Raw genomic sequence first — 27,355 nt, 5'->3', positions numbered from 1 at the left:
CTATTACCCTCTCCCACCTGATTCCATCCTTGTCCTGGCTTGGGGTCAAGGGATTCTATCCTTAATTTTTGCTCTGCTTTCCAAATTCCAACTCCCTCCAGGTCTCAAGCTGTTCAATATTGTGTTTTAATGTGTTTTATTTTGTCACGCACTTTTCAGGTCAGCTGTTCTTTTACTGCTGGGTGTCCAGAGTTGCTGCCTAGATCCATTTCATCATCTTCTGCATATTGTTTGTTATTTATGTTGGCTATTAAGAATTGTGCTGTGAGCAAATTGAAAGGCCAAGTGTGAGAGGAACAAAAAGGCTATTGAAAAACATTTTAATAGATTTATAACTTGATCTTGAAATTGAAACAAAAAATTATATTAAAATTATTTTTAGAACCAACAACCTCTTTTTTATCCTATAGAGAATATATCATTCCAATCTGAAAAATTCTGTTTCCTACATCATAAAATAGTTGTTTTACAGCATGGTTTTGGGCTTTTTTAACATTGGCTATATAAATACTACATTATTTGAACTTGTGCAGAAAATAAAAGCATTGGCTTGTTCACAGTTACTAGTAGAAGCAGCAGGTAAAATAAAGTTGTCCTAAAGACTCCTTATGAACTCTGTAGTTTTTTTAAAATAGAATTTTAAAAATCTCTTCATATCAGTTTCTCAATATATAAACCAATTTATAAAATTGTTTACCTGATGGATTAAACAAAATCCCAAGCATACCAACATATAGTAGGCTTTCTAAAAACATGGGATCACTTCTCTCATTGTAGAAAATAAAACTCACAGGAAAACAAAAACAAAACCTGGCATTATCACAAAATGTTTCTACCAGATAATTTAAAGAAAAGAAACCTTTTCCCCATGTTTAAGAGAAAACATAAATGTATATTCTATGTTGTAAATTCAATTAAGCCACTAGTTTTTCAAAAAGTTTAACATGATATTATTTATTGATGAAGTACTCAGAACTTACTAGGTCATAGATGAATCAAATGTAGCAAGAATGATATGTCCTTGCAGATAAAACCAATTATCGTCTATATTAAATATCAAAAATATTTCATAGTCATTTAAATAGTGCTTTTATTATAATTATGGGAAAGTGCTGCTCAATAATAGAAATAGCCTCTCATACCAACTATATTCAAGTTATACAAACCAGGTATGTTCCTGAGGCAGAGCAAATATTTGTTCAATCAATAAATAAGGTTCAGTAAAAGTGAACTCTAAACTTCCCATTTTATGGCAGGAATTAATTCACTTGGGTAAAGAATTAAAGATGATAAGAATAAAATGATAAGACCATATATACTGTTCAGTTGTCCATCTAATTTGATGTATTATTTTCAATGTGAAGAAAATTTAACAGAGGCTCAAGACAGTGGAGAAGCTTCCCGATCAGGAAGGAGGTAGCCTCCAAAGGGTAAGAGTTATGTTCTAGATCTATCTCAGTTTTAACAATTATGTCATAGGTCTGCAGCATCATGGCTTCTTCAGTTTCTTGAGGTATTCATTTGCTCTATAATGAACTTAGTGTATGTATTCAGGGTCCTGTGAAAAACATGAAATAGTTATCCCAACATGAAGGTTAGTAAAGATAAAAGTCTGTCTCATTTATAACATTCATTCTGTAGATCTGTATAAGATTAAATTCAAGAATTCAATATATGTTGCACACCAATGAGGGTCTCCTTCCATTTTCCGTGCAACTCCCCTTCTCTCTCTTTTTCCCTCCTACCTCTCTTCCCTATATAGTGGTAATCTTCTTCTCATGCTCTTCCTAGCTATCCCATTTTGAGTCACCCCCCTTATATCAGAGAAGACATTTGGCATTTGTTTTTTAGGGATTGGCTAATTTCACTTAGCATAATCTGCTCTAATGCCATCCATTTCCCTGCAAAAGGCATGATCTTGTTTTTTTTTAGTGCTGAGTAATATTCCATTGTGTGTAAATGCCACATTTTTAATCCATTCATCTTTTGAAGGGCATCTAGGTTAATTCCATAGTCTAGCTATTGTGAATTGTGCTGCTATAAACATTGATGTGGCTGTGTCCCTGTAGTATGCCATTTTTAGGTTCTTTGTATATAGTCCAAGAAGAGGAATAGCTGGGTCAAATGGTGGTTCCATTTCCAGCTTTCCAAAGAATCTCCATACTGCTTTCCAAATTTCTGCAACCTGTACAATCAGAAAAATGAGAAATGATACCTCATTTGATTCAAATGTATGAAATGTCAAGATCATTATACTGTCATATGTAACAAATAAAAAATAATAATAATAAAAAAGAATTCAATATATAGATTGTAATGGGTGAGAACTCAGATTATAAATACTGCTACTGAATTTTATTATGTTCAATGAATAATAAGTATTCTCCTAATCCCAGTGCTCAGATCCCTGACATTCTGAATTATTTAGACAATGTACAATCTAAAGTATACAATTGATTGTGTCTCTTGTACCATTAACTGTGTACATGTTTTAATTATGGAGATTACACCTGCTAGGACAGAGTATGCCACAGCTAGGTATTCTTAACATATTGTCAAATAATGTGCCTTCTTCATGTGGGTTTTAGGTAGTTGTTTCCTTTTCCCTGTTGTTTATAAGGGGGAAGAGGGAAAGTGAGCAACAAGGTCAGATGTACAACTCTGGTTACTTCCAAAGGTTTTGGTGCTATTTTTTTGGGAAATGACCTTGTATTTCAAAATTAGTGACCAATGAAAGTCAAATAAAGGTCTAATAAACAGCCTGATATTACAGTGGGAAACTTCTAAGATACTTTCCTGAAGAATAGTTTTCAATATAAGTACAGTTGCTTTCTAAATGAATAATAAATATAACAATATTGACTATTGTTTTTAATTCAAATTTATTTACAAATCAGCATCTGTCTAAACATTGTTTAGATGACCATCACTGTTTGTGATATCCATCCCACTGTATGTGTACTTCTCTGTGCTTATGTGTGAGGAGAAGTGAATGTTTTTGTAGGAAGAATTGGGAGGCAGAGAGAATGGAAAATTTTGTTTTATATCCTCCTAAATTTCCATTATTTAAAGACAATGAAAAGTATCACACCACACTTTCATAAATGGCAGTTACATATGTTACAAAAGCCATCAAAAACATAATGTAGCTCTTACCATAGAATATAAACTGAAATAGATAATGGAATTTTAAGAAAATTATCATAAGATATTGTCCTGTCACAGACAGTCTTGCAATTTCGATGAGAAAGGGAGAAGTGATTATAGGAGCATATAATAGCACCTGAAACAGTAGGTATTTGTTCAGATTCTGAGATGTTCCAGCTTCAATGCCAGTAAATTTCTTCTCTATATTATGGAGACTCTACATGAACATAAGTCAGAAAGAAGAAATTGCAAGAATGGGAGTGAAACTTTTAGCAGAAACAATACAAGTTAGGTAATGGCAGAATCAAATTATCCATTTAACTTTACTTTTACTGAAAGCAGTAATTATTCAAACTTAAAATACTTTCCTTTATTTTTACCAGTTATAGTATTTATTAAAATGACAGTAAAAGCTGAAGTTTTCCCCTTTATCCTAGATGCTGAGGCACTTCTGACCATGAGGCAAGGTGCTGCACATCCCAAGGGGCAACACCCTTACTGCCAGTGTGGAATTGAGACCACTGTGAATCTTAGCCATGCTTCCTCTTTTGGTCTGGATGGGAGATTAAAAACCAATTAAAAGCTTGGGGTTGGTAAAGTGTTTCTTTTTTTTTTTTTTTTTTTTTTTTTTTTTTTTTTTTTTTTAGAAATTACACAAAATGTCCTAACTCTAAAATTAGAGTAGTAAATTGGACTTCATCACAATTAAAAAAAAATATCTGTTCTTTCCCAGGCACCATTAAGAAAATGAAGAACTCAGATACAGACTGGGAGAAAGTATTTGCAATCCATGACATCTGACCAAGAATTTACTTCCAGAATTCATAGACTTGCACTTAAATAATAATAAGACTTATCATACAGTTAAAAAAAGGAGATAAAAATTTTTGCTAGGATATTTCAGAAAATAAGGTATAAAAATGATCAATATGCACATGGAAAAATATTCACTGCCATTGACCATCAGATTAAATTAATTAGTATTGATCTATCAGTACATATTCACTAGAAGAGGTGATGTTTAAAAGGCTGACTGTCAATTTTAATGAAGATGGGGTACAAATGCAACTCCTAATATGTTACTCTTAGTAATATAAAGTAATTCATTTTGATGAATGATTTGGAAGTTTCTTCAGCTAAGCCTATCTTTACTATATAAACAAATAATTCCACTTCTAGGTAGTTTTCTCAAAGAAAGGATATGCCATGCAATGAATATTCTTTATATTTTCCAAAAAAGAGTTGTACATGAATCTTTAGAGTAGCTTACTCATGATAATAAAAAATTGGAAACAATTTAAATTTTCAACAATAAAATGGATAAAAGCATCAGAGTAAACTGATTCAAAATATTAATGATAACTTCAACAAGACTTAACTATTAATTCACAGAACTATGTAGGTATGTACAAAAAAACATTTAAAAAAAGACAAATTTTTTTTCCTTTGCTCTTTGTTTTTCATTAACAAACTAAAAGTAAAAAGTATCAACAGTACAGGCCTTGTGTCAAGAAATGAAATTAAACAAAACAGTTGAGCTACCTTTCTGTATTATTTAGCCATTCTGATAATAAAGGAATATATATATATATATATATACACACACACACACACACACACAAGTTATGAAATAAAGATTGTGAAACTTGGATGATTTCTTCTGAATAACTATACGCATATGCATGTGCTATATTTTCATTCAAAAATACAAAGATTACTGTCAAAATGTCTGCTACTAATTTTAAATTTAACTAACAACTAAAACCAAAACAACACAGTCATGACAAGTCAAGAAAGAGAATATGTGAAAGGAAAGAACAAATCTTTATACTTTACCATTGTCAACACTACTTTTTACAACAGGGTTCCCCATGATTTCATTTTGCACTGAGCCTGAAGATCATGTGTCCACCCCTGTTGAAGAGCTAACACCCATTGATTCCTTCACTAGATTCTCTCCTGAATGCGGAGACTTTTTTGTGTGGCTTCGCTCCATTTTCAGAATCTAGTGAAATGCACACATCCTAGGACATGAGATATCTTGCTTCTTCAGCAATTGCTGAGGAGTGGGATAGGATAACTCTAAATTTTAGTCGAGTTGTTTATTTTTAAAGTGAACTGTAAACAACAGAAGTCAGAGGAAGACAGAGGAGGAGAGGGAGCAGAAGATGTATTCCATGACCCACACATTTTCTAGGAACTGAGCTGATGTGCAGTTTTTCCTTTTAACCTGTCTGAAGACTTTCATAGGCTTCATAGATTGCTCCACCAAGAGACTGGCTATATCATTTCACAGCTCATCCTGAAAGACTGACTGGCCTAAAAAATATATCAGTATCAGCTTTTATCAATCCTCATTCATCTCTTTCAAAAATCCTCCTTTCCTCATGGTCATTCACTGGGACTGTATCTCTCAAATAATCATTTGCTCATAATTTCAGTTGTTTCTTAGTAACCCAACAAATATAGGATTGGTCACAAATCAAATCCTCAAGAAGGGATTCTAGATTTGGGTTGCAAATCTGTCTGAAAACAATCAGGAGTCCTTTTGTCATAGTAAGTGAAATGGTAATGCACATCGCATGTGGTACATTTGCAATTATTCCAGTTTTAATCTGTGGTTAATTGGAATTCAGTGAAAGTGTAAGGCAAAGGGGTGGGAGATTAACAACTACCTAGGGAGTCAAGGCTCCCTGACCTGTCAGACCTGTCATCTGCAGCAGCCAGGCCTTGGCACAGCAGGGAGGCCTGCTGCAGAAGCCCATGCCATGCATCACTGCAGCTGGGTCCACAACCTCAACTTCCCACTACTCAACCTCCATTGAGAAAATGGAAGTGGGGCAGACATGAATGAATGGTGGGAATATAGAATTGACCATTTCCAAACCTGATTGGCCAAAGTCTGGACCAATAGCATTGGTACATTTTTCAGACCCTAATTAGCATAACTTTGAGCCAATCACAGTAACCCAAGGGCTATATAAGCCCTCTTGCCAGCCACATTTCTCAGAAGTGAAGAAGACCGCAGAAGAAGACGTCGGAAGAGAAGAAGAAGGAGGCGGCGGAGAAGGCGGCAGCGGCGGCGGAGAAGGCGGCAGCGGCGGCGGAGAAGGCGGCAGCGGCGGCGGCAGCGGCGGCAGAGAAGGCGGCGGCAGGCAGCGGAGAAGGAGGCCGAGGCACGCGGCGGCGCCGGCAGGCAGCGGCCGAGGCACGCGGCGGCGCCGGCAGGCAGCGGCCGAGGCACGCGGCGGCGCCGGCAGGCAGCGGCCGAGGCACGCGGCGGCGCCGGCAGGCAGCGGCCGAGGCACGCGGCGGCGCCGGCAGGCAGCGGCCGAGGCACGCGGCGGCGCCGGCAGGCAGCGGCCGAGGCACGCGGCGGCGCCGGCAGGCAGCGGCCGAGGCACGCGGCGGCAGCGGCCGAGGCACGCGGTGGCAGCGGCCTCGGCACGCGCCGGCAGGCAGCAGCAGGCAGCGGCCTCGGCACGCGCCGGCAGGCAGCAGCAGGCAGCGGCCTCGGCACGCGCCGGCAGGCAGCAGCAGGCAGCAGCCGCGGCATGCGGCGGCGGCGGCGGCGAAGGCGGCGGCAGGCAGAGGAGATGCAGTGTGTTGAACTGCGCGTCTTCTACACTGATCTTAAACAAATACTTGCTCCATCTGGCCTGAGGATTCCATTCTTCATGTTTGTGGGAGAAGACCTTTAAAAGAAAAAGACGTTGAGGGTGAGTTGCTGATGTGTGCTGCTCTGCACAAAATACCTTTATTTTATTTATTTTTATGCGGTGCTGAAGATGTAACCCAGGGCCTAGCACTTGCCAGGTGAGAGCTCTGCAGCTGAGCCACAACCCAAGCCCCCCACACCCCAAGTCTTGAACGTTCTTATAGTGAGTTTTTGCTCTTTGTAGTTGTTCTTGTTATTGACAAATCTAAAAGATATTTTTGTCTTTCTTGTGAAAATTGTTTTTCTCAAAACCCAGCATATCCATTTTTGAGGTATCTGAAAGTTAGGCTACAGGATCCTAATGTCAGAAAACATTGGGTAGCTAGTACTAACTTCAGGAGGAACCAGGAAAAAATATGAAGGGAAGACAAAAAGAACCCCTGAAAAATGTAACCTGTCAGGTCTTGATTTACATGTGCTTATACACAAAAACAGGTTTTTCACTATATGATTAAAATTTAATCCAAATATTTTAAATCTAGTTTTCTCAGGATTTTTCCTCACAAGTTAAAGTATATCTTATTTGGGTTTGAACTTAGTCATTGAATAATTAATGCAATAACTAATTTTGCTAGAAATAATTTTAATATTTTCCTTTGTTTCATCTATTCATTTCATCATTTTCTTTCCATGTCTTTTGCATTTTCCTTTACTTCATATTTAGTTTATTATTCTGAGAACATGAAGGATTTTTTTTTTCAAATACTTGATTGAATTATCACATAAGGTTCTCATGAATGGGATATGCCATTCTGACCAAGATTTGATAATTTCAAAGATAAAATTATCCTGTGGCACCTGTGAGAAAAGTAGATGTCTATGCAGACATCTACTTTGTCTAAAGCAAATCCACAGAACTACAAAAGCCTGTAGGCATTGAAAAATTGCAGAGGACTACTTACTTATATTTGGAATTTCTGTGTTGTGGATTTGTATTAGCTAAGAAACCCAGAAAAGTTGTTTAACATTTGAAACTGTATTTTGTAATAGAAACTTGGAAGGTACAACCAGCTTCTAAAACAGTCATGATTAATTTAGTCAAAGTCCTGCACATGAAGGCCAACTGTGTTTATGCTAAAATTTTTAAGAAGAGCATTTAAAGTGCACTGGAAGTTATAGAAGGGTGATTGTAATTATCAGAAATATTTTATATTAGTTAAGAATACAGGTAGGATCAGCTAGATCTGTCTTGAAAGACTTGATTGAGCCGTTTGACAATGGGAAAGTCATTTAACCTTTCTATGCTTCTATTTTATATCTGTAATATTAGCAAAATCATGTGTTGTGAAGTTTAATAAAATATGTATGAAGATTTGTCTATAGTAGAAGAAACAATCAAAAATAATTCATGAATGGTGATATTTTAAATAATAGAATTACCATAATTTTGTGGAGAAATGAGGTTTTCTAGATTGGATGAAAGCATATAGTAAGGGAAAATTATGAGGCAGAATAAGATAATAATGGGAAATAAAACAGGCAAGATCTGACTAACACAGAACAGAGATTTTATTAGCATGGTATGCAATCTCCCTCTAAGAGGCCTAACACAGTATCTTACTCATAACAGGTGCTTATTTGTGTTTGACTATTGAATAGATAAAAGAAAAGAATGAGATAGGGACTATAATAATGCAGGAAAATGGCAGGTCTTTTAAAATATTTCTCCACTAAAAAAAAATTAAAATACCTCAAGAAGTCCAATGCAAAGTTTACTGTGTGGGTCAGATTTATCAATAAAACTGAATCCCTTTTCTTTTCCTCCAAAATAATACAACAAAACCCAGAAGAATGCCTATGTGGGTGACACAGTGTCTTCTTTATTGTAATCCATCAAAAGAAGAGAGGGAGAAACCTGTGCTCTTTGAACACACAAAGGAATGGCACACCTGTCAAATCAGAGGAAGGAGCACCATGGAGTCAGTATGGTTTGTGGTAGAAGTCAAAGGGTGAACACACAGAGCCCAGACTGCAAAGATGATTAATCTTAAGGAAATGTCAGGATGGGATGAGGGCATCAACAAGGATGAGCTTTTGGTATTTGGTGAGGAACAAACATATATATAATCATCCTTTGCTTCACAGGATATCTGTGTCTCCAGTCCTTGCTCTAAAAATGCCAGTACCACCTCCATTTCTGTGAAGCCCCAAACTCTCACACTCCCTAAACATCCTCAAGAGATCGGTGCAGCCCCCAGTCAAAAACCACCAAAGGAATAAAAAATGAGTGAGCTAAATTCAGAAATATCATAGCCAAATATAATAATCAAGAACTTACCATTTTAACTTCTGTGGATATCATAAGTGAAAACAAACTTTGGTAATACCCCACAAGTCATCTGTCATTATATTCTGGGGAGTATATTTGAATCATGTTTGCTGTGAGACTGATTTGTAGGAACCCATCTTATGGTGCTATTAGCAAACTTTATTCTTGTGTATAACCTCACAAATAAGTCTATTTGTATTCATTGTGAACTTAATAGCCCTCACAATGTAATTCTTTTAAAAAATGCTTTGTTTCATTGTATAACATGACATTGAAAAGAAAGGCAATTGGTAGAGCTGCTAATAATTTATAAGTCTACAAAGGAATTAAACAGAGTTTAATGGAGATTTTTAGACAAAAATACTTTGAATAAATAATAGAATTTGAATTTGACATATGACAAAATGTCATTATCTGACACGTAAATGACACCAGGGTCAACCCAAGCTTTATTTCTGGACAACCTGAGAAATATGGTTGACACCTCTGTGGTGTTATCTGTGTATGGGATGTTGTCTTCACATTCCTCACATTGCGCTGAGATTAGCAGTGCGCCCAAAACTGTTTGTGTCAGATGTCACCAGAAAGAAAGAAAAAAAAAAATGTCAAGGCTAAGTCCTTAGTACAATAGTTATGACTTTCCTGATGCTACTGTAACAAATCTCCACAACTGGGTGAACAAACTGTTTAACAACAGAATTCTGTTCACTGCCTCCTCACTTCTGGAAGCCAGAAGTCTAAATCAAAGCTGTTGGCAGGTTGCTGCTCCTTCTGACCCATAAGGGAAGGATCTGTTCCAGGTTTCTCCTTTATCTTCTGGGAAACTCAGAAGTTTCTCAGTTTTTAGATAACTGTCTTCGTCCTGAGTCTTTTTAACATCATATTCTCATGCATGTCTGTCTTCTGTCTAAATTTCCCCTTTTTATAATGACATCAATCTAAATTAGGTCATGGACCACACTATTTGCCTCATCTTAACTTAATTACCTATGAAAAGGCCTTTTTTCCAAACAAGGTCACTTTCTGAGGTAGTGGATTTCAACATGTATTTTCGGAAGACACATTCAATCTATAACATTGTCTCAGAAGGAGAGAACTTAGGTAAATTCAGAAAGTAGGACGTCCAAGCTATTCAAATATGGCCTGTGGATTACAGCATTGATTTCTGCTTTAGTCAACTGTTTTTGCCACTGTGACCAAAAGACCTGACATGAACAATTTTGGAAGAGGACAACATCATTTTGGGGTTCACAGTCCATATATGGCTGGTTCCATTGAGGCAGAACATTATCACAAAGTGCATGGGAGAGGAAAGCAGGTCAGATCACACCAAAAAGTACAGAGAACGTTCCACTAACCAAGAACAAAATATATAACCCAAAGGCACATGCCCCCCAGTGACCCACCTTCTCCAGGCACACCTACCTGCCTATAGTTACCACCCAGTTAATCCCTATTAGGGGATTAATGCACTGATTAATTAAAACTCTCATCACCTAGTCATTTCATCTCTATACTTTCTGGCACATGAGATTTTGGGGGACACCTCCTATCTAAACCATGACATTAATCATTTCAGAACTGGTTCAGAAAGTCAAATCTCAAGTCTGTAACTAGACATACTGAATCAGAATCTGTATTTTCATTTAGATCTCCAAGTGTTTCATTTGTACACTAAAGTTTGAGAAGAGATGTTCTAGCTCATTGAAAGAAACAAACAAAAAACCAAAAACCCTCTCTCCACTGCCAATAAGGGGAACAAAAAGGAATCATATTTATGTTCTGGGACCAGGTAAATATGTGAAAGTATCAATTACTGTGCCATTATTCTAGCATAGCAATATCCCTCTCTAGAGGAGTGACATTAGGAGTTAAATTTGAGTAATTATTTATTCCCCTTACTGTAGATTATCTCTCAGAAGTGAGCCAGAAATTCATCATATGCAAAGATAGCTCAAATTCTTTTCCCCTAAACCAGCTTTGCTTGCATAAGTTATATCATTTTGGCCAAACTGGCCGATATTTGAGTTAACCCAGCAAGCTGAGTCATACAACTTAATCCTGAAATAAGGCCTATCAAGGAACAAACTTCCCCAGCAATGGAAACAGCATTTGAGTTTATAAAACTGTCTCCTAAGTGATTGAAAGCATGTGGTGAACTCTTGCTTTGCCTCTGCCCCCCTGCCCTGGGATCTCATACTTCCTGAAAAATGTAATTCAGCCGGAAGTTGTTGTTAGAGTTACTGTTACATGAAGACAGATGGAAAGAGAAAAGTTTAAAATAAAAGAGCCTGAATTAAACTTTGTCCTGGAGTCATCTTGGGCAAATGCTTATAATAGCAGAGGAACAAATGCAGTTTCCCAAGAGCACCACTGAGGTCACAGTTCTCATGGGGGTAGAGACTTGAAGTGACACATAATTTTCCACAAAAGTAAACTATGCTCAGGGGTCTGTTCCCTTAGAATCCAGGATATCAGCAAGTATACAACATGGACCATGTTCTGATCTCACTAAATCAGTTGATAATATTGTATTTAAGTTTATCTATGTGGGAATGAAGATTTGTCACTGAAAATTAGAAAACTTTGATAAGTTTTATCTTCTCTCAAGATTATACTTGGTTTGGGTTCCTAAATAAGCATTGTATTTCTGTTGGCCGTTTCTACATATTAGGTAGTTAAAACATACTTTGCAAATCCCAATTACTCTTCTTCTAACATTCTTTATTGGGTTCAGATAATGTATAGAAAGAAGAGTGAGCATGTGTTGTTACCCTGTGCCAGCCACTTTCCCAAGTGCTTAACATACTTGAACGCTTTTAATTCTCACAGCAGTGCTATGAATGACAGATGAGGAAATTGTGAAGTGCAGGAAGTTGAGATGGAGGCTAAATAAATTCCAACATCAACAAGTGGCAGGGTCAGAATTCAAATCTTATCTCATAGATTTTGTGCATAACCACTGTGGATACTAGCTCCTGAGAGAGACATGTTATCATTCAGAATATATCTTTAAAAGGTCAAAGTAACTACTTTAAAATCTGTTTTAATATATCTTCTATTGCAAAAATGTGACCACAGATGTGTCATCCCTCTCCTTCCTTCCTTCCTTCCTTCCTTCCTTCCTTCCTTCCTTCCTTTCTTTCTTTCTTTCTTTCTTTCTGGAATCATGTGCTTTCTAAAGAGAAAAGTTTTAAGTGCATTTCCTTTTAGATATAAACCCAATAAACTGCTTTCTACTCCCTCCCTCCCACTAACTCCATACAGTCACATTTTAACGTTGCCAAGCACTTGCTCTTCATTTTATTTGTTTATATGTTTATTTATTTGTTTATTTATTTATATATTTATTTTGTACTGGGGATTGAACTTAGGAGCGCTTAACCACTGAGCGACATCCCCAGCTCTTTTTATTTTTTTTTATTTAGAGACAGGGTATGACTAAGTTGCCTAGGGCCTCTCAAAGTTGCTGAGGTTGGCTTTGAACTCCAGATCCTCCTGCCCCGGCTTCCTGAGCCACACCTGGTTCTCGCTCTCTTCTTTATTCATTTGGAGAACCCACCTGGTGTGCTTCCTGTTCTTCCTCACCCCACTTCTGTCCAGATGCAGAGTCCTTCACCTTGATTGGTTGTTTTGATTTTGTTCTCTATGCAATTCTCATAGAGAACACAAGTCAATTATCACAACTTGAGCATTGTCTGTGGCATTTTCATGAGCAACCAGTTTCCTTAGACGACATCTAATGAATGTTTTCACCTGCTCAACTCCAGAGAGGAGAAACATCAGTAACAAGGAACTAAAAGTGATAGCTATCCCCATAGCTTTGGAAGTTATAATGAAAAAGAAAAAGACTCAATAAAAATAATTAAACGAATTATCTTATGCTTTAGAAAGAGCAATTGTAAAACATGTATTGCTTAACATAGTCCTTGTTTCAAAGTACCTTTCTCAAAGAGGAATTTATATATGTTGATTTAAATTTAGATTTCAGAGGATAGACTTTTGAATATTCCATATTGCGGGGCGGGGGGGGGGGGGGGGGGGGAGGTTCCAGAGATTGAACTCAGGGGCACTGGACCACTCAGCCAAATCCCCAGCTGTTTTGTAAATTATTTACAGACAGGGTCTCACTGAGTTGCTTAGTGCCTTGCTTTTGCTGAGGTTGGCTTTGAACTGACAATTCTCCTGCCTCAGCTTCCCAAGCCACTGGGATTACAGGCATGTGCCACCATGCCTGCTTTGAGTATTCCATATTTTTATCTTTTATCAATACTCTTTATCTAAACTTTAATCCTTAATAATAGTGCTTATATTCACAGAGCTTTTTTATCACTACAGATAAAACATTAAACCTACATATGTCTGGTCGTAATTCTGTCATTTTTGAGATTAAAATTTTTTCTCTGTTGACCAAAGAGATGCCACAAAAATGCTTTTAACTGGACTTAAAAGCTACAAAGTTTCCTCCAAAGAAATTCAGCAGTCTTTGGAGAGATGATTGGAATCAAACAACACATGATAGAATTAAGTAAAATTTGATGAAAAAAATTACTTCAAACAAGGGCCAAGTTCATAATCAGCCAGAAGCCATGAGGAATCATTTTTCCTGAGCTGCATTTTAAATTTGGTCATTAAGCCTCAAAGTTGTATAAATTAAAGCAGGAGAAGAGGTGAGCTGCAGAGAGCATCCTGGGCCCTGAAGCCTCATCAGGCCCAGGGAACGAGTGGCCGTGCACACAGCATTGCAGCTGGCCTTTCGTAACTCACAGTACTGTGTCTCATTCCACACTACTTGTCTCATATGATTTGTTTCTGAATTAAAACTTCTGTGTATCCAAGGTTTGGGATATTTCACAGGATTGGATTTGATGGCTTTGGCTCTGTATTAAAAGAAGCTTATGAAATATGAATACTTAGAAATAAAGATTTATTTTTGATGAACAAACTTCGCTGAAATACAGCTTCCATAAATCAAAATCCAATTAATTTTATTTAATATTGTGACACAGCTTATTGGTCATGGTCCTTAAATTGTCTTAAAGCCATCAATCATATCACCTGATCAATAGATCATCTATGTTTCAAATCCCATGGATGAGGGATACAAGTAGATAGAGATATATATATATATATATATATATATATATATATCAATGATGCAATTAACATTTATCAATTTATCAAACATAAAAGTGCTGATCATTTTAGGTGTCTCATTTAATTTTAGTCTCTTTTGTTTGGCTTCCGTCACTAAAGGTTGAGAAGTACCTTTTGAATGGAGACATTTAAATAGCTACTGTAATTCCTCATAGAGAAAACACAGCAGATACTGTTTTGTTTTATTACTCCAGCTTCTAAAATGGGATTCAGAATAATTGTTGAGGAGACCATTTCCATTCAGTAGAACCTAATTCTGTAAGTTCAGAAGAGTCCATCTATTCAAAATATATAGTATCTCATGTTATAAAACATGTTCATGAAGCTGAGATTTTAGAAGAATAGAAGAAAGAATGGCAAGGTGCTGCCATTCATTTGAAAGTCTGTATATTTTAACAGTTTTTCATCAAAGATTATATAAAAAAGAAATGAGCATTTTCCCATATTGGGTGTTCCTAGGAATTTGCTAAAGAGAGACCAAATACGTGGGAGTTTCTTGCAACCTCAGTCCTTACTCTTGGTTGGTTGAAGTTGAGTCCCTTGTAACAGAGCTTCTGTGAGAGCGGGTAGATCCTTTGCCAGTTTTTTAAAGTATGGGAGAACTCACTGCCCTGAATTAGGATTGAGCATATAATGAGGCACAGTACCTGGTGTTTATAAGTCACATTTATAATTTTTCTGAGTTTATTTTTACATTTGTTTTCATTTGCTGATGTAAACATAAAAGCATATGGCGTTCAGGTAAAATTCAATTTTGCCTGGCTGAAAGAATAATGAGAATTCCTTCCTCCTGGCTCACCAGATTGTATCTGTGTATGAAACACATCCAGGGAACACCATCTCATTAAACAGTTATACAGGCCCAGGCATCAACAGGGTTCTTGTTGGTAGTATATAAAATTAATGAAGCAAATATTTTTGAAAATTGGAATAACAAATAATATTAAACAATATAGTTTTTGCTATGTATCAGGCACTACTCTAAGTATTCATAAACAAGGTTGCTTACTTAGACATTACCACTTAGGTTAAAAAAGAAAAAGCAGGATTATCTCTTTCCAACTGTTGAATATTTTAGATATAATAAAAAGGTATTGTCTGATGAACTTGTATTTTCTATGAACTGTACATAAGCCATATAAAAGGGGACACACATATACCTCTCAAGAGGAACTTACAGAGTTTCTTTTGAATGTAGTAAACAAATATTCATTTGTAGTGATATGTTCTGTCCCTACCCTGACCCCTCAGCTGAGTTTGGTGTAAAACAAAGTTTAAGACCTGAGTTCACATGAGGTGTGGAGCCAGCTCTCATTTCTAAGAGGCCAGAGCATAGGCTCTGGAGTCAGAACATCTAAATTCAAATATTGATTCTGTCAGTTTGTCCAGGGAATGCTGGGCCAGTTACTTAGCCTGCTTTTCTTAATGGCTTCATCTGCAGATTGGAGGGAGGGGCATTATATACATCATATCTCTGTAGTGAGGACTAAACCATGTAAAACATTTTTATTATTGTTATTACAAAACAATAAATGAAGTACTCTAGGTCCATGAAATGTATAAAACATTACAAAACGGCCACTTTACCTCAATCTGGTCTCATAAAATGAGGGACAATAAAGAAAACAACTCAATTATTCTGTGGTCATGAATTCAGCCCATTGGGAGGACTGGCAGAGCACACCATATACATGTCAGCTGTGGCAAAAATGAGTCAACATTGTTGGTGCAGCGCCTGTGATGTCTGGATCACCAGCTATCTGGAAAAAGAAGAACACAGCTTCCTTTTTTTTTGTTTAATGCAGTCTGCCAGCCAGCTGCCAGCAGGGGAAGAGGAAGGGAGCTTATGTTGATTGAATGTAGCCTGCGCCAAGCCTGTCCTGAAGGCTGTCTCAGCAGATCCTCCCAACTCGGTGGTGGGCAGTGTCATACCCTTGGTGCACACATGGGGAACCAAGGCTTAGCAGGGTCACACAACCCAGCCGAGAACCCACAAGTAATAAATGAGGTTCTGACCCCAATATCAGCCAGGCCACCCCATTCACTAATACCACACCAAGAAATAATCACATTTTACATTAAGATGTTAAAAATTGTATTATCAACACCTCTTTGTTATAAATGGCTTCTGGCTGTTCTCCATCAATAATTTACCCCAAAGCTTTTTGTGTCTCCCATTTCCATTTTGTGTTCTGTCCCTTCATAATTTTTCATAGCTCTTCCTTGTTACTAAGGTAATGATGGAGAGGAAAGTGGTAGAAAGGGAGAAAGTTACATAACTAAGAAATTTTATATATATGAAAAATATAAGATGTATAGGATTAGACATATATTAGGGTTTTTTATGTCTGTAAGAATTGGACAATAGAAAGTAATAAAACTATCATGATTTGTACACTATTTGTAGAATATGCAAGTTACCATTTAAATTTTTATGGTTGCCTTTAAGGTTTTAAAAGATGAGATTGATGGTGCAGTAATATTTTCTATTTAGGTTAATACTGCCATTAAAATGCTACACCATTAGTCAGACAGTTTTTTAATTGTCTCTATGTGTCTCATAGCATAAAAGTAGATTAACAGAATTAAAAATTAGATCATGAGTTGAGAGACCTGCGTTCTGGTTCCAAATTCTTTCCTTAACTGTGATTTACATGTGAGGAAAAGCTAAGCTGCTCTTAAGTGGCAGAGCTAATATCCAAACTTAAAATGCAAATAATGGAAGAGGCAAAGTGACTTCATGATAAGGAAAATTTGGTAATAAAGTCCTAGTTTTGTACTTTCAGTCTTTCATTTCATTCACTGCAAATCCCCAGGCAGATTTGGGGTTTTAGTCATTTGTGTGAACAGGGCCTCACATCTAAGAAGTGTCTATGAAAGTACATTGTTTATTTAGAGTTGTGAGAATCATATCTTAATTTACATTTTACCCTAGGGAAAATAATTCCTTCAAAGTAAAGAATGCTATGAAATATCTGAGGCATACATTTATTTACAGAAAAAATAAACAAAAATTATACAACCTGGAACTTTATATAATTTCAGTTTATGAAATTCTAACTCTGAGACAATTTTCATTATGTACAGACTGGGCAAATAAAAAAGATGATACAGAAAGTCCTAAAAACATAATAACTCGATTACATGTTCTTAAATTTATATTACATATGACATATAACAACAGATCCTAATTGTTCAGTTTACTCATGAAAAGATTAAAAGAGGGCTGGGAGTGTAATTTATTGTATTATTGCTCCTGGTGTTCTCCAGGAAACACACACACACACACACACACACACACACACATGAAATAACACAAAGATAATATGTATAAATACATAAGGTCCTCCCTAAAATAGATTGTTCAATGTCTTTATTAATGTCACTATTATTATTAGTGGTAGTAGTGTTAGTAATAAATTATTATGTATCATTATATAACAGGGAAGTTTTATAAAATAGATTTAGAAATTAAGGAAGAAAAAGTCTAAATAGTCATCATTGGCACAATACATTGAAGAGATATAAACTCTGCAGTACATGGGCCAAACCTGGTAGGGATGGGCCAAATCCCTGGCTGAACTATAAAATCATGACACCTCCTGCGCACAGTTCTGAACTCAACATGTCATAAACCACTAATACATACTTACTGAGTGAATATATGCAACTTCTTCACTAAATCACAAAAGTAGTACTTTACCTTACTTTTGGGTGATATTCTGAATTTATAGAATTAAATAAAATATTCCAGATCTTTCTTTTATTTCACATTTGATAATTGTATTAATTAGTCACACACATGCCCACACACACACACACACACACACACCATAAACCCCGTTTTTTTTTTTTTAAAAGAGAGAGAGAGAGAGAGAGAGAGGATGAATTCTAATATTTATTTTTTAGTTTTCGGTGGAAACAACATCTTTGTTGGTATGTGGTGCTGAGGATCGAACCCGGGCCACACACATGCCAGGCGAGCACGCTACCACTTGAGCCACATCCTCAGCCCCATAAATGCAGTTTTTAGTAACTTTAAAAGTTCTGTATTTATCTAAGAGTAGATAGATAAAAATAATTCAAGCTCATCTTTCCTAAATAATGGTTTGAATAGGTCTCATATAAATTGCAATGGCAGGGATACTTTCTGTTTAAGATTACTTACTTGATGATCAAAGCCTAGAAAAAATTTATTGGTATAATGAGATTGATGGTCTATAAAACAGAACCCTATAAAACAGAATTATACTAGTTTTGGTCCAATTGCAACGTGTGGAAACCATGAGAGCCATGTTGAATCTTGGGGGAGATGGGGTATTTCAGAGAGAGATATGTGGAAAACAGGTTTTAGAGTTTAGAAGGAGGTTAGTGGAAACAGTGGTCAATGTATCCCTTCAAATGCCCTATTGCGGGAAAACATTTGTACAGGGATAGAATTGACTAGGAATTTAGCATACACTATTCTACTCTCAGTTCTACCTGGATTATTTAATACTTTTTAGTATTTATCACTCCAACTTACCCTTGCAGCAAGGCTGAAGTACATTTTAATATTAACCATGTTTGTCCTTCCATTTGTAAGCCAAAATTATTGAAGAGTATCTGGATAATAAAGGAAATACTATTATAATTTTCTTAAAGAATTTACCACTGATAATTTCAACTCTAACTATGATTTTACCCAACCTACATAAAATTTAAGGTAAATATAATAATTCTATTATGAAAAACAACTTTGTGGTAAGACTTTACTGAAAGGATGTTATTCAGAGCAATCCTAAAGATAGTTGCTATTGTCCTATTTTAAAGATTAAAACCTAGGCCAATAGAGATTAAAAGACTTGCTCAAAGTCAATCAACTAGTAAGGACCAGAGCCCCTTCTAATTCAAGTTTTATTCTCAAACTATAGATGCAGTTAATATCTATGTTGTATTAATGCAATATATTATTATTTATGTACATATTTCAAAATTTAAATATAGTAAATTCATTTGCTTCCTATAGGTTTTCTCTACCTTTTCTATTCTATCTCCTTTCTCTCTTTTTTTTTTTTTTTGATTGGAGGGGCATTCTTGGGGTCTAACCCATGGGTGTTTTACCACTGAGCTACATTCCAAGCCCTTTTTTATTTACTTATTTATTTTATTTTGAATGTCTGGCCTTGGATTTGTTCTTTTTAGATATATATGACTGTAGATTCACATGACAGTAGAGTATATTTTGACATATTATACATACATGGAGTATAACTTATTCTAATTAGGATCACATTCTTACAGTTATAAATTATATGGCATCTCACTAGTGGTATATTTATATATTAAATATTATGGTTTGGATGTGAGGTGTCTCCCAGAAGTTCACATGTGAGACAATGCAAGAAAGTTTGAAGGAGAAATGGTTGGATCATAGCCTTAACCCAATCAGTGAATTGATCCCTGATGGGATTAACTGAGTGGTGACTGGAGGCAAGTGAAGTGTGGCTGGAGGAAGTGGTTCATTGGGAGTGTGGTTTTGGTATATACATTTTGTATCTTGAGAGTGAAGCTTCTCTTTGCTTTCTGATCATCATGTGAGCTGGTTACTTCTGCCACACTCTTTGGCCATGATGTTCTACTTCACCTTGAGCCCCAGGGAATGGAGCCAGCCTTCTATGGGCTAAGACTTCTAACACCATGAGCCCTCAAATAAACTTTTACTCCTCTATAATTATTCTGGTCAGATCTTTTAGTCACAGCAATGAACAACCAGCCTAAAACATGAACATAGGAAAGTTACGTCCAATTCTTTCTACTGTCTTTCCTATCCCGACCCTTTCCTTCATTCCCCTTTGTCTAATCCAATGGACTTCTCTTCTTCCAATCCCTTGTTGTTTGTTAGCATCCACTTATCAGAGAACATTTTTGGAATTGGCTTATTTCACTTAGCATGATAGTCTCCAGTTTCATTCATTTATTCCATTGTATATAATATACCACATTTTCCTTATCCATTCATCTGTTGAAGGGCACTTAGGTTGGTTTCATAGCTTAGCTATTGTGAATTGAGGTGCTATAAACATTGATGCAGTAGTATCATTGTAGTATGCCTATTTTAAGTCCATTGGTTATACCACTCCTTATATACACGAAGGACTTAAAATCTGCATACTACAGTGAGACAGTCACATTCCTCTCCTTTCAGTAGGAGTTTTTCCTGCATTCACTAAGACAGCAATGTTCCAGTCACTCAGGACAAAGTAATTGACACAATAATAAATTCTGAAATATGTGTTAGATCTATGTTAGTACAGTTAAGGAAAATTAAGTAAGAGAATAGTAATTACTACTGGTGGGTATTTGCAGCATTATTCTAATTACTCTAGGACCCAGTTTTTCCTAAATTAAAAAACATTTTAGTCAACAGGAATCTAGAATGAAAGCTTATTTAACAACTAAAGATGTATTGGTGATTATACTTTTTGTTTGTGTGTTTTACTTGGCATTGAACCCAGGGTTTCAATCTAGTATCAAGGTACCTCCCATATCTTTTTACTTATTTAATTTTTGAGACAAGATTTTATTAAATTGTCAAGTCTTGCCTCGAATTTTGATACTCTCACCTCAGTCTCCCAAGTAGCTGAAGTTACAAGTGTGTGCCACCACACCCAGACATACTTTATAAATTTAAAAATATGATATTTCTGTCTTTCTATTTAGTAGTTTATTTTTATGGGGTTGTTGTTTATTGATGTGGTTAGACAGCAGAGCAAAGCAAAACAAGCTAACTTGTCACAGATAACCTTGCTTACACTCTCTGCTCTGCTTTCCTTTAGTTGAGAGACATGAAGAATCAGTTTCACCTTCCTAAGTCAGGATAATCAATGATGCTTTGTGTTGAAGGGTACTTTGTTGATATCTTAGCTATTGCTCCTGCTGCAAAATAAGTGAAACAGCACAACAGAAATCACCTTCTATGAATCACTAGGGTTATGGAAGTGTTTTTCTGAATTCCACACTTCAGATTTCTTATTGGAACACCTATAAAATAATCAATTAACTCACTCTGATGATACTGGGGTTATTCTTAGACTTCTTATTGTGGCTAACCAACTTTCACTCTACCTTGTTTGTCTTAGATAATGATAATTTGTCAGTATTCTAATATTGTTTTCATCAGTGTACCATGGTTATCTGAGAAAAATTGATTTTTTAGCCTTTTAATTGGGAAAAGCAAATGGAAATGGATTTGCATAGTTTGTTTTCTGAAACATGGTTGAATAGTATGTTACTCTTCAGCATTGGAACCTCCTTTAAAACTATTCATTATTTATGTTCCAGAATGAGATCTCAGATAACGTTTACAATAATTTTTCTGCCAGCCTGTGTCTCAACAAAGGCTAGAATACAATTCAACCAAAGTAAATGAAATTTATACACTCTTCTGAGAGTCCTGGTATGCCAGCCAGTTCTAAAAACAAAAGGGTGAAGTTTAGAGGGTCCAGAGTTGGGAATTTGTGGACATCAGATTTCTAGTAAAACCATCCTGAGTATCTGTAAAAAATCTAAATTACTAAATATTTACAATGACAATTAAATATCTAGACAGTACTATTCACTTGATAATCTGCAATGAATTTCTACAAAGAAGGTTTAAAGTGTCACCTAATTTTTTGAGCACTATGAAATTTCTTGGATTCTTTTAAAAAATTCATTCAACAAATACTCATTGATTTTATTATGTGATAGGGCTATTATGAGTGCTGAGAGTGTAACAGTGAAATAAACTGATTAAGTCCTGGCCCTTAATAATCCTACATGCTAGACATAGAGGATATTTAGTGGCAATGTAGAATACTCATGAATGGTGTTTAATGAAATAATTGTAAAATATGTCATTCTGGAAGGAGTCATATTCATAGAGACAGCATGGTAAAAGAGACAGAAGAGAATAGGTGGGGCAAGGTATAGCTTTATGCAGAATGGTCAAGACAGATTGCTCTGAAGTGAATTTTTGAACAAAGATCTAAGGGTTCCTGATGTGTGATGAGTTTTTCAGACAGAGGAAACTGCAAACATAAAGATTCAGATGCTGGAACAAACCTGACTTGTTTGAGGAAAATTGCAAAGGAGATCAGTTTGACTCCAGCCAGTGGTGAAAGCAGCAATCCTGGTCAAAGATCAGGGCACATGAATAGCCCTCATGCCTAATATGAAATCATCTGTCCCAAAACATAGAGACTGGGGAGTAGGGTGTGGTGATGTTTGGGAGGCAACATTTGCCAAGAGTATAGTCACATGTCCCTCAAGTTTAGCAAGTTTAGCAATTTAATATGTCTTGATTCTGAAAAAGAATAAAGTATGTTTTACAGATGAGGAAACTCACACTAAGGGTATCTAAGCTTGTGAGTTGCAGGGTTACAAAGTGAGGAAATAGGAGCTCCTGTGGTCTAATCTCTGTTCTGAAACTTCTCTCTCCATTTCACCACACTGTTGCCTTCAAGGTGTCACAAATCTGCTGTGCACTCCTGTACCCGAATTCAGACAAATGGGCTGACAAAAGAAGTCTCCAAATTGTAGATATATATGCATGTCTTTAATTATCTGAAAAAATGATTGCATAACATAATGAGCACTACAGAAATTCTACCCATATGAACAGGAATCTCAGATAATACAGAGTAGTCAATATTTTCAATATACAAACTAATAAAATTTTGAACTAATGGAATTTAAAAATTAGAAAATTAATTTCTCAGTGGACTATAGTTAGCTGCAAGGGCCTTTTCAGGTATTGGTGTCATTGTGTCACTAGCTACTGTAAATTCACAGAAAGAAAATATTAAGTAGCAAAGTTCTAAGACTAGCAAATTGCCATCTTCTTTTGTAAACTTTGTCATTTCCTCCATTTTTCCCTTTCCTTTCCCTTCCCACCTATTTACAAATTGAAAGTGTTATTAAACATTGTCTTTATACCTTAAAGCTCCTTCTGGAAAGTTGCCAATCATCAAAGGTTCAACTCTTTCTTGCTCCTTTCATTTCTTTCCTTTCCCTTATCCTAGAAAGCCAAGAAAACTCAGAACTTAGTTACTGTGTATCTCACACTAGCCTGAAGTAGAACTGGTGTTCATTCTGGGCCCATGAGTGAACTCAGATAGCTTTTATGCTCTTGATCCCTGGATTCCTGCCACTTGAAAAGATTTTCAGGAATGACTTCACAGTATAGGAAATAGATAGTCAACCATGCTCATAAGGCAGCGTTTCCAAGAAAAAACAACAACACTTGGCACCTTTAAATTTCTAAAGTTGTCTTAATAACAAAGGTTCAAGGCTTTTATGCTGTCCAAAGTCCTCATCATGTGTTAACTTTGTTCTTGTGTACATAGTACTGTGTGGCGAGGGTACTGTGTGCCACCTGCAGTCAAGCCGATCCCCGACACTCCTGAAGATTTCAGCTAATACTTTGCATCAATGTAGAAATTTCCACTTCTCAAAATAATTTTCCATATATTATCTTATTTAAAAGTCACAATAACCCTGTGTTAGTTAGTATTTAATAATTAGCCCAATGTGGGTGGACATCATTTGTATGTATCTATGTGTATATGCAAAAATAAGAGACCCTGAGCCAGAAGGAAAACTTAATTCTCCAGATTCTAAACCCAAGTTGTTTTTTTCTCTAAATCTGAAATGTTGGGACTGAACAGAAGTGGGGTACACAGGAAAAAGAGAGAAGATAATCAAATACAGGACCGCATGTCTAGGTTTAACATCACAGGGAGGCTAGCCGTCTGTAAATGGAGAATCTGAGGCTCCCAGGATGTTTACATACTGTTTAGAAAAGCAGGGTTCAGAATCTGTCTTTGAAGCTAGACTCTGGATGTGTTATACTACCCAACCATCCCCCCATAAAATCAAACTTTTAATTGACTTTTAATAATATTCATTGATAGAATTCAGGCTATTATGATTAAATATGATTAAATTCAGGCTATTATGATGAAAGCTACTATGAACATTTATGCACAAACTGAGTAATTTGCTAAGGATTATGTTTAACTATGAGAAACTCGTCAACTATTTTTCAAGTTATTATAATTTAAATTCCCAAAAGCAAGTATAAGATTTCCAGTTGTGTCACATTCTTGCCACCTCTGATACTGTTGGACTTTCAATTTCAGCTATTCCACATGGGTGCTTAATGATATTCCATTGTAGTTTTAATTTGTATTTCTCTAATGACTAATAATATTAAATATCTATTTATGTAATTTTTGGCCATTCACATACCTTCTTTTGTCAAGTGTTTAAATAGTTTACCCATTTATTTAAGGGGCAGGTCATCTTATGATTGAATTATACAAGTACTTTATATGTTATGAGTGGAAATACTTTGTCAGACAGATACACTGTGAATCCCCCAATCTGGAACTTTTATATTGTTTACTTTCTAAGAATAAAAGTTCCATTTGGTAAGTTCTAACTTATCAATATGAGTATGTATTTGAAATAAAAATTTACTATAATGAAACTACAGGTGATATTAACTAGAAAATATGAATATAGAATGATATCTTTGTGGTCAAAAGTGTCTTCACACATAGATATAGAAAGATAAAGGACAAACATTAAGGATATTTTAATTTTTGACATTTTGTCTCCACATTTTACTGTTTACAATGCACAAGTTATGCTACTATAATAATTCTAAAAAGCTTTTTAAAGGTAATTACATAAAGAAGTGAAACAACTGTTTAATTTTTTCCTTTCAAACCTACATACAACATTGGTGATAATCTCCCTCAACCTTTTCGTATTTTTCTATGACTCCTTTTAGGTATATACATAATATTTCCATAAAATATGATTATACTGTTTTTGGCAATACATTGTTCCTACTTGACACATCAAACACATCTCACAAAGGTAGGTACATCAAAATGTGCTTATTATTTCTCCACTGATGGATACGTAGACTATGCTGGAATGTACACCTTTGGGAAACCAACATTCAGCAAGTGTTTACTGAGCACTTGTGCTTGGCTCTGTTCTAGATATATTGTGGACATGGGAGTCAACAAAGCCATGTCTCTGCTCTCTAGGAACTTAGGAGTACAGGGTAATGAATCGAACTATTAGCAAGAACAAACTTCCTTAATGTTTCAAGACTGTGAGGAAAGCAGAACAAAGGTGTTTTCATAAATATTTATTCACACTTTATAAACTACAAGACAAAAACACTGTCATGCATAGAAAAGAAAATACATATTCTAAAAAGCACTCTCCTCTTTTATAGGAGAGCAGGCTATTTCACAGGAAGAAAGTATCCAAGTAGGCTGCTCTCTGATAACACAGCAATGCATCATATATGCACCATTTCCCACTGCTTAATTGATTTAAGAATAAGGAAGTATGGGTTACAAATTCAAGTTAATAACCAAGATTAATTATTATTTATTTTTTTATTAATTCAAATCTATTTACTCAAACTTATAGTGCTTTGATTTTGTATTCAGAAATGATCTCTCTCTTGGGCTGGAGATGTGGCTCAGCGGTAGCGCGCTCGCCTGGCATGCGTGCGGCCCGGGTTCGATCCCCAGCACCACATACCAACAAAGATGTTGTGTCCGCCGAGAACTAAAAAATAAATATTAAAAATTCTCTCTCTCTCTCTCTCTCTCTCTCTCTCTCTCTCTCTCTCTCTCTCTCACTCTCTCTTTAAAAAAAAAAAAAAGAAAGAAATGATCTCTCTACAGTGTTGGTGTTGGGAATATTACTACAATGTGGTGGCTGGAAAAATCCTAGGTTATACCCTTCCTTATTAAAGAAGCAAAAGGCATTAGGTTTTCACTCCCACATCTCAGAAGAGAGAGAAAACATAGATTTTCTTGATTCCTTTGGTGTTTTCTCCAAGTTGTAAGATACACAGGGAACAGGAGGAGTACTACAAGATAGGTTCTTTAAGAGTTGTAAAAAAGAAATATAGAAAAAAGGGAACAAATAAAGTTCTTCAATTGGTTGTTCATTCATTCACATGAAATTCAAGAAATATTTACTAAAAGCCCACTATATATGAAGTGTTCATGGCAATAATGTTCAGAGGGCGAGGAAGACAGCACTGACATCTGTGAAACAAAAGCAAAGAGAGTGACAGGACCCTTAGCTGGTCTTGGGAGCCCCTGAATTTACTAAGATGAGGCAGCCAGTGTAGACAGAGGTATTTTACGTGATTGTTCTCATCTCTATTCATTTAAACCATTTTGTCATACATAGTCTTGCTTTCCTTCATTTTATTTTGGAATTTCTCACTGTTTTTAATGTCTGATGCCATTAAATGTGCACAATGGAAATGTGTTTTTGCTCCTACTCCCATTTCATAGCAGTGGAATTTGCCTGAAAATAAATAAATGCTTTGTGCAACTAAGCAGCATTCATGCACAGGGTCTTCAGTAAACACAATCATAGTGTTTTGTGTAAATGTTAAAATAAAGCAATATCTAGCAAGCTATGGCTCCAAAACTTGGCTTTTATTTTATGGTCAGGGTGATTCTAAGAAGTAATGTCATGGAAGAGAAGAAATTAATCAGGCTGAGAGAAAAAGAGAAAGGATGGTATTCCAGGAAAAAGAAAAGACATGTGTACATATTTTTTTTTTTTAAAGTAGCATGGTGCTTGGAGCATCTGGGAAGGCCTATAAGATTTGCAAGATTTTAATTTACCTAGAGAGAAGAAAATGATGAATCTGCTAAAGACAAAAATACTTGAGTCTAGAGAGGTGTGCAGATGCCAGATATTGAAGAACCTTTCACATCACACTAAGCAGTATGGTACTTGGGGAAGATGCCTGAATCTCCTGCCGTTACCTGCTTTTAGGTCTTAGACAAAGCTCTCCCACTTTCATACGTTGTTGCAGGCCTTTGATGGTCACTAAAACATGGTTTGACCTACTACAATGGGAGTAAAAAAAGGCAAGGGGTGCAGGTCTGACATCCTTTGCATATATATATGCATATGTGTGCACATATGTATATATATTTTATACATATATATAATATATTTTTTTCACATGCACACACACATAC

General features: G+C 36.0%; 1 protein-coding gene across 1 annotated transcript in view; it reads left to right on the top strand.

The window, feature by feature from the left end:
- Nucleotides 1-6,701: 6,701 nt before the first annotated feature.
- The window catches only part of LOC144251976 (rho GTPase-activating protein 24-like), an 88,212-nt gene continuing 67,558 nt past the window's right edge, over nucleotides 6,702-27,355 (top strand). Inside the window, exon 1 of the mRNA XM_077794580.1 lies at nucleotides 6,702-6,830. Within this exon, the coding sequence (XP_077650706.1) occupies nucleotides 6,702-6,830 (129 nt within the window). The remainder of the gene's footprint in view (nucleotides 6,831-27,355) is intronic.

The sequence above is a fragment of the Urocitellus parryii genome, unplaced genomic scaffold (assembly GCF_045843805.1).
Source record: "Urocitellus parryii isolate mUroPar1 unplaced genomic scaffold, mUroPar1.hap1 Scaffold_345, whole genome shotgun sequence".
NCBI classification, from domain to species: Eukaryota; Metazoa; Chordata; class Mammalia; order Rodentia; family Sciuridae; genus Urocitellus; species Urocitellus parryii.
The sequence above is the reverse complement of the archived record's forward strand: the minus strand, read 5'-3'. Positions and strand labels throughout refer to the sequence as shown.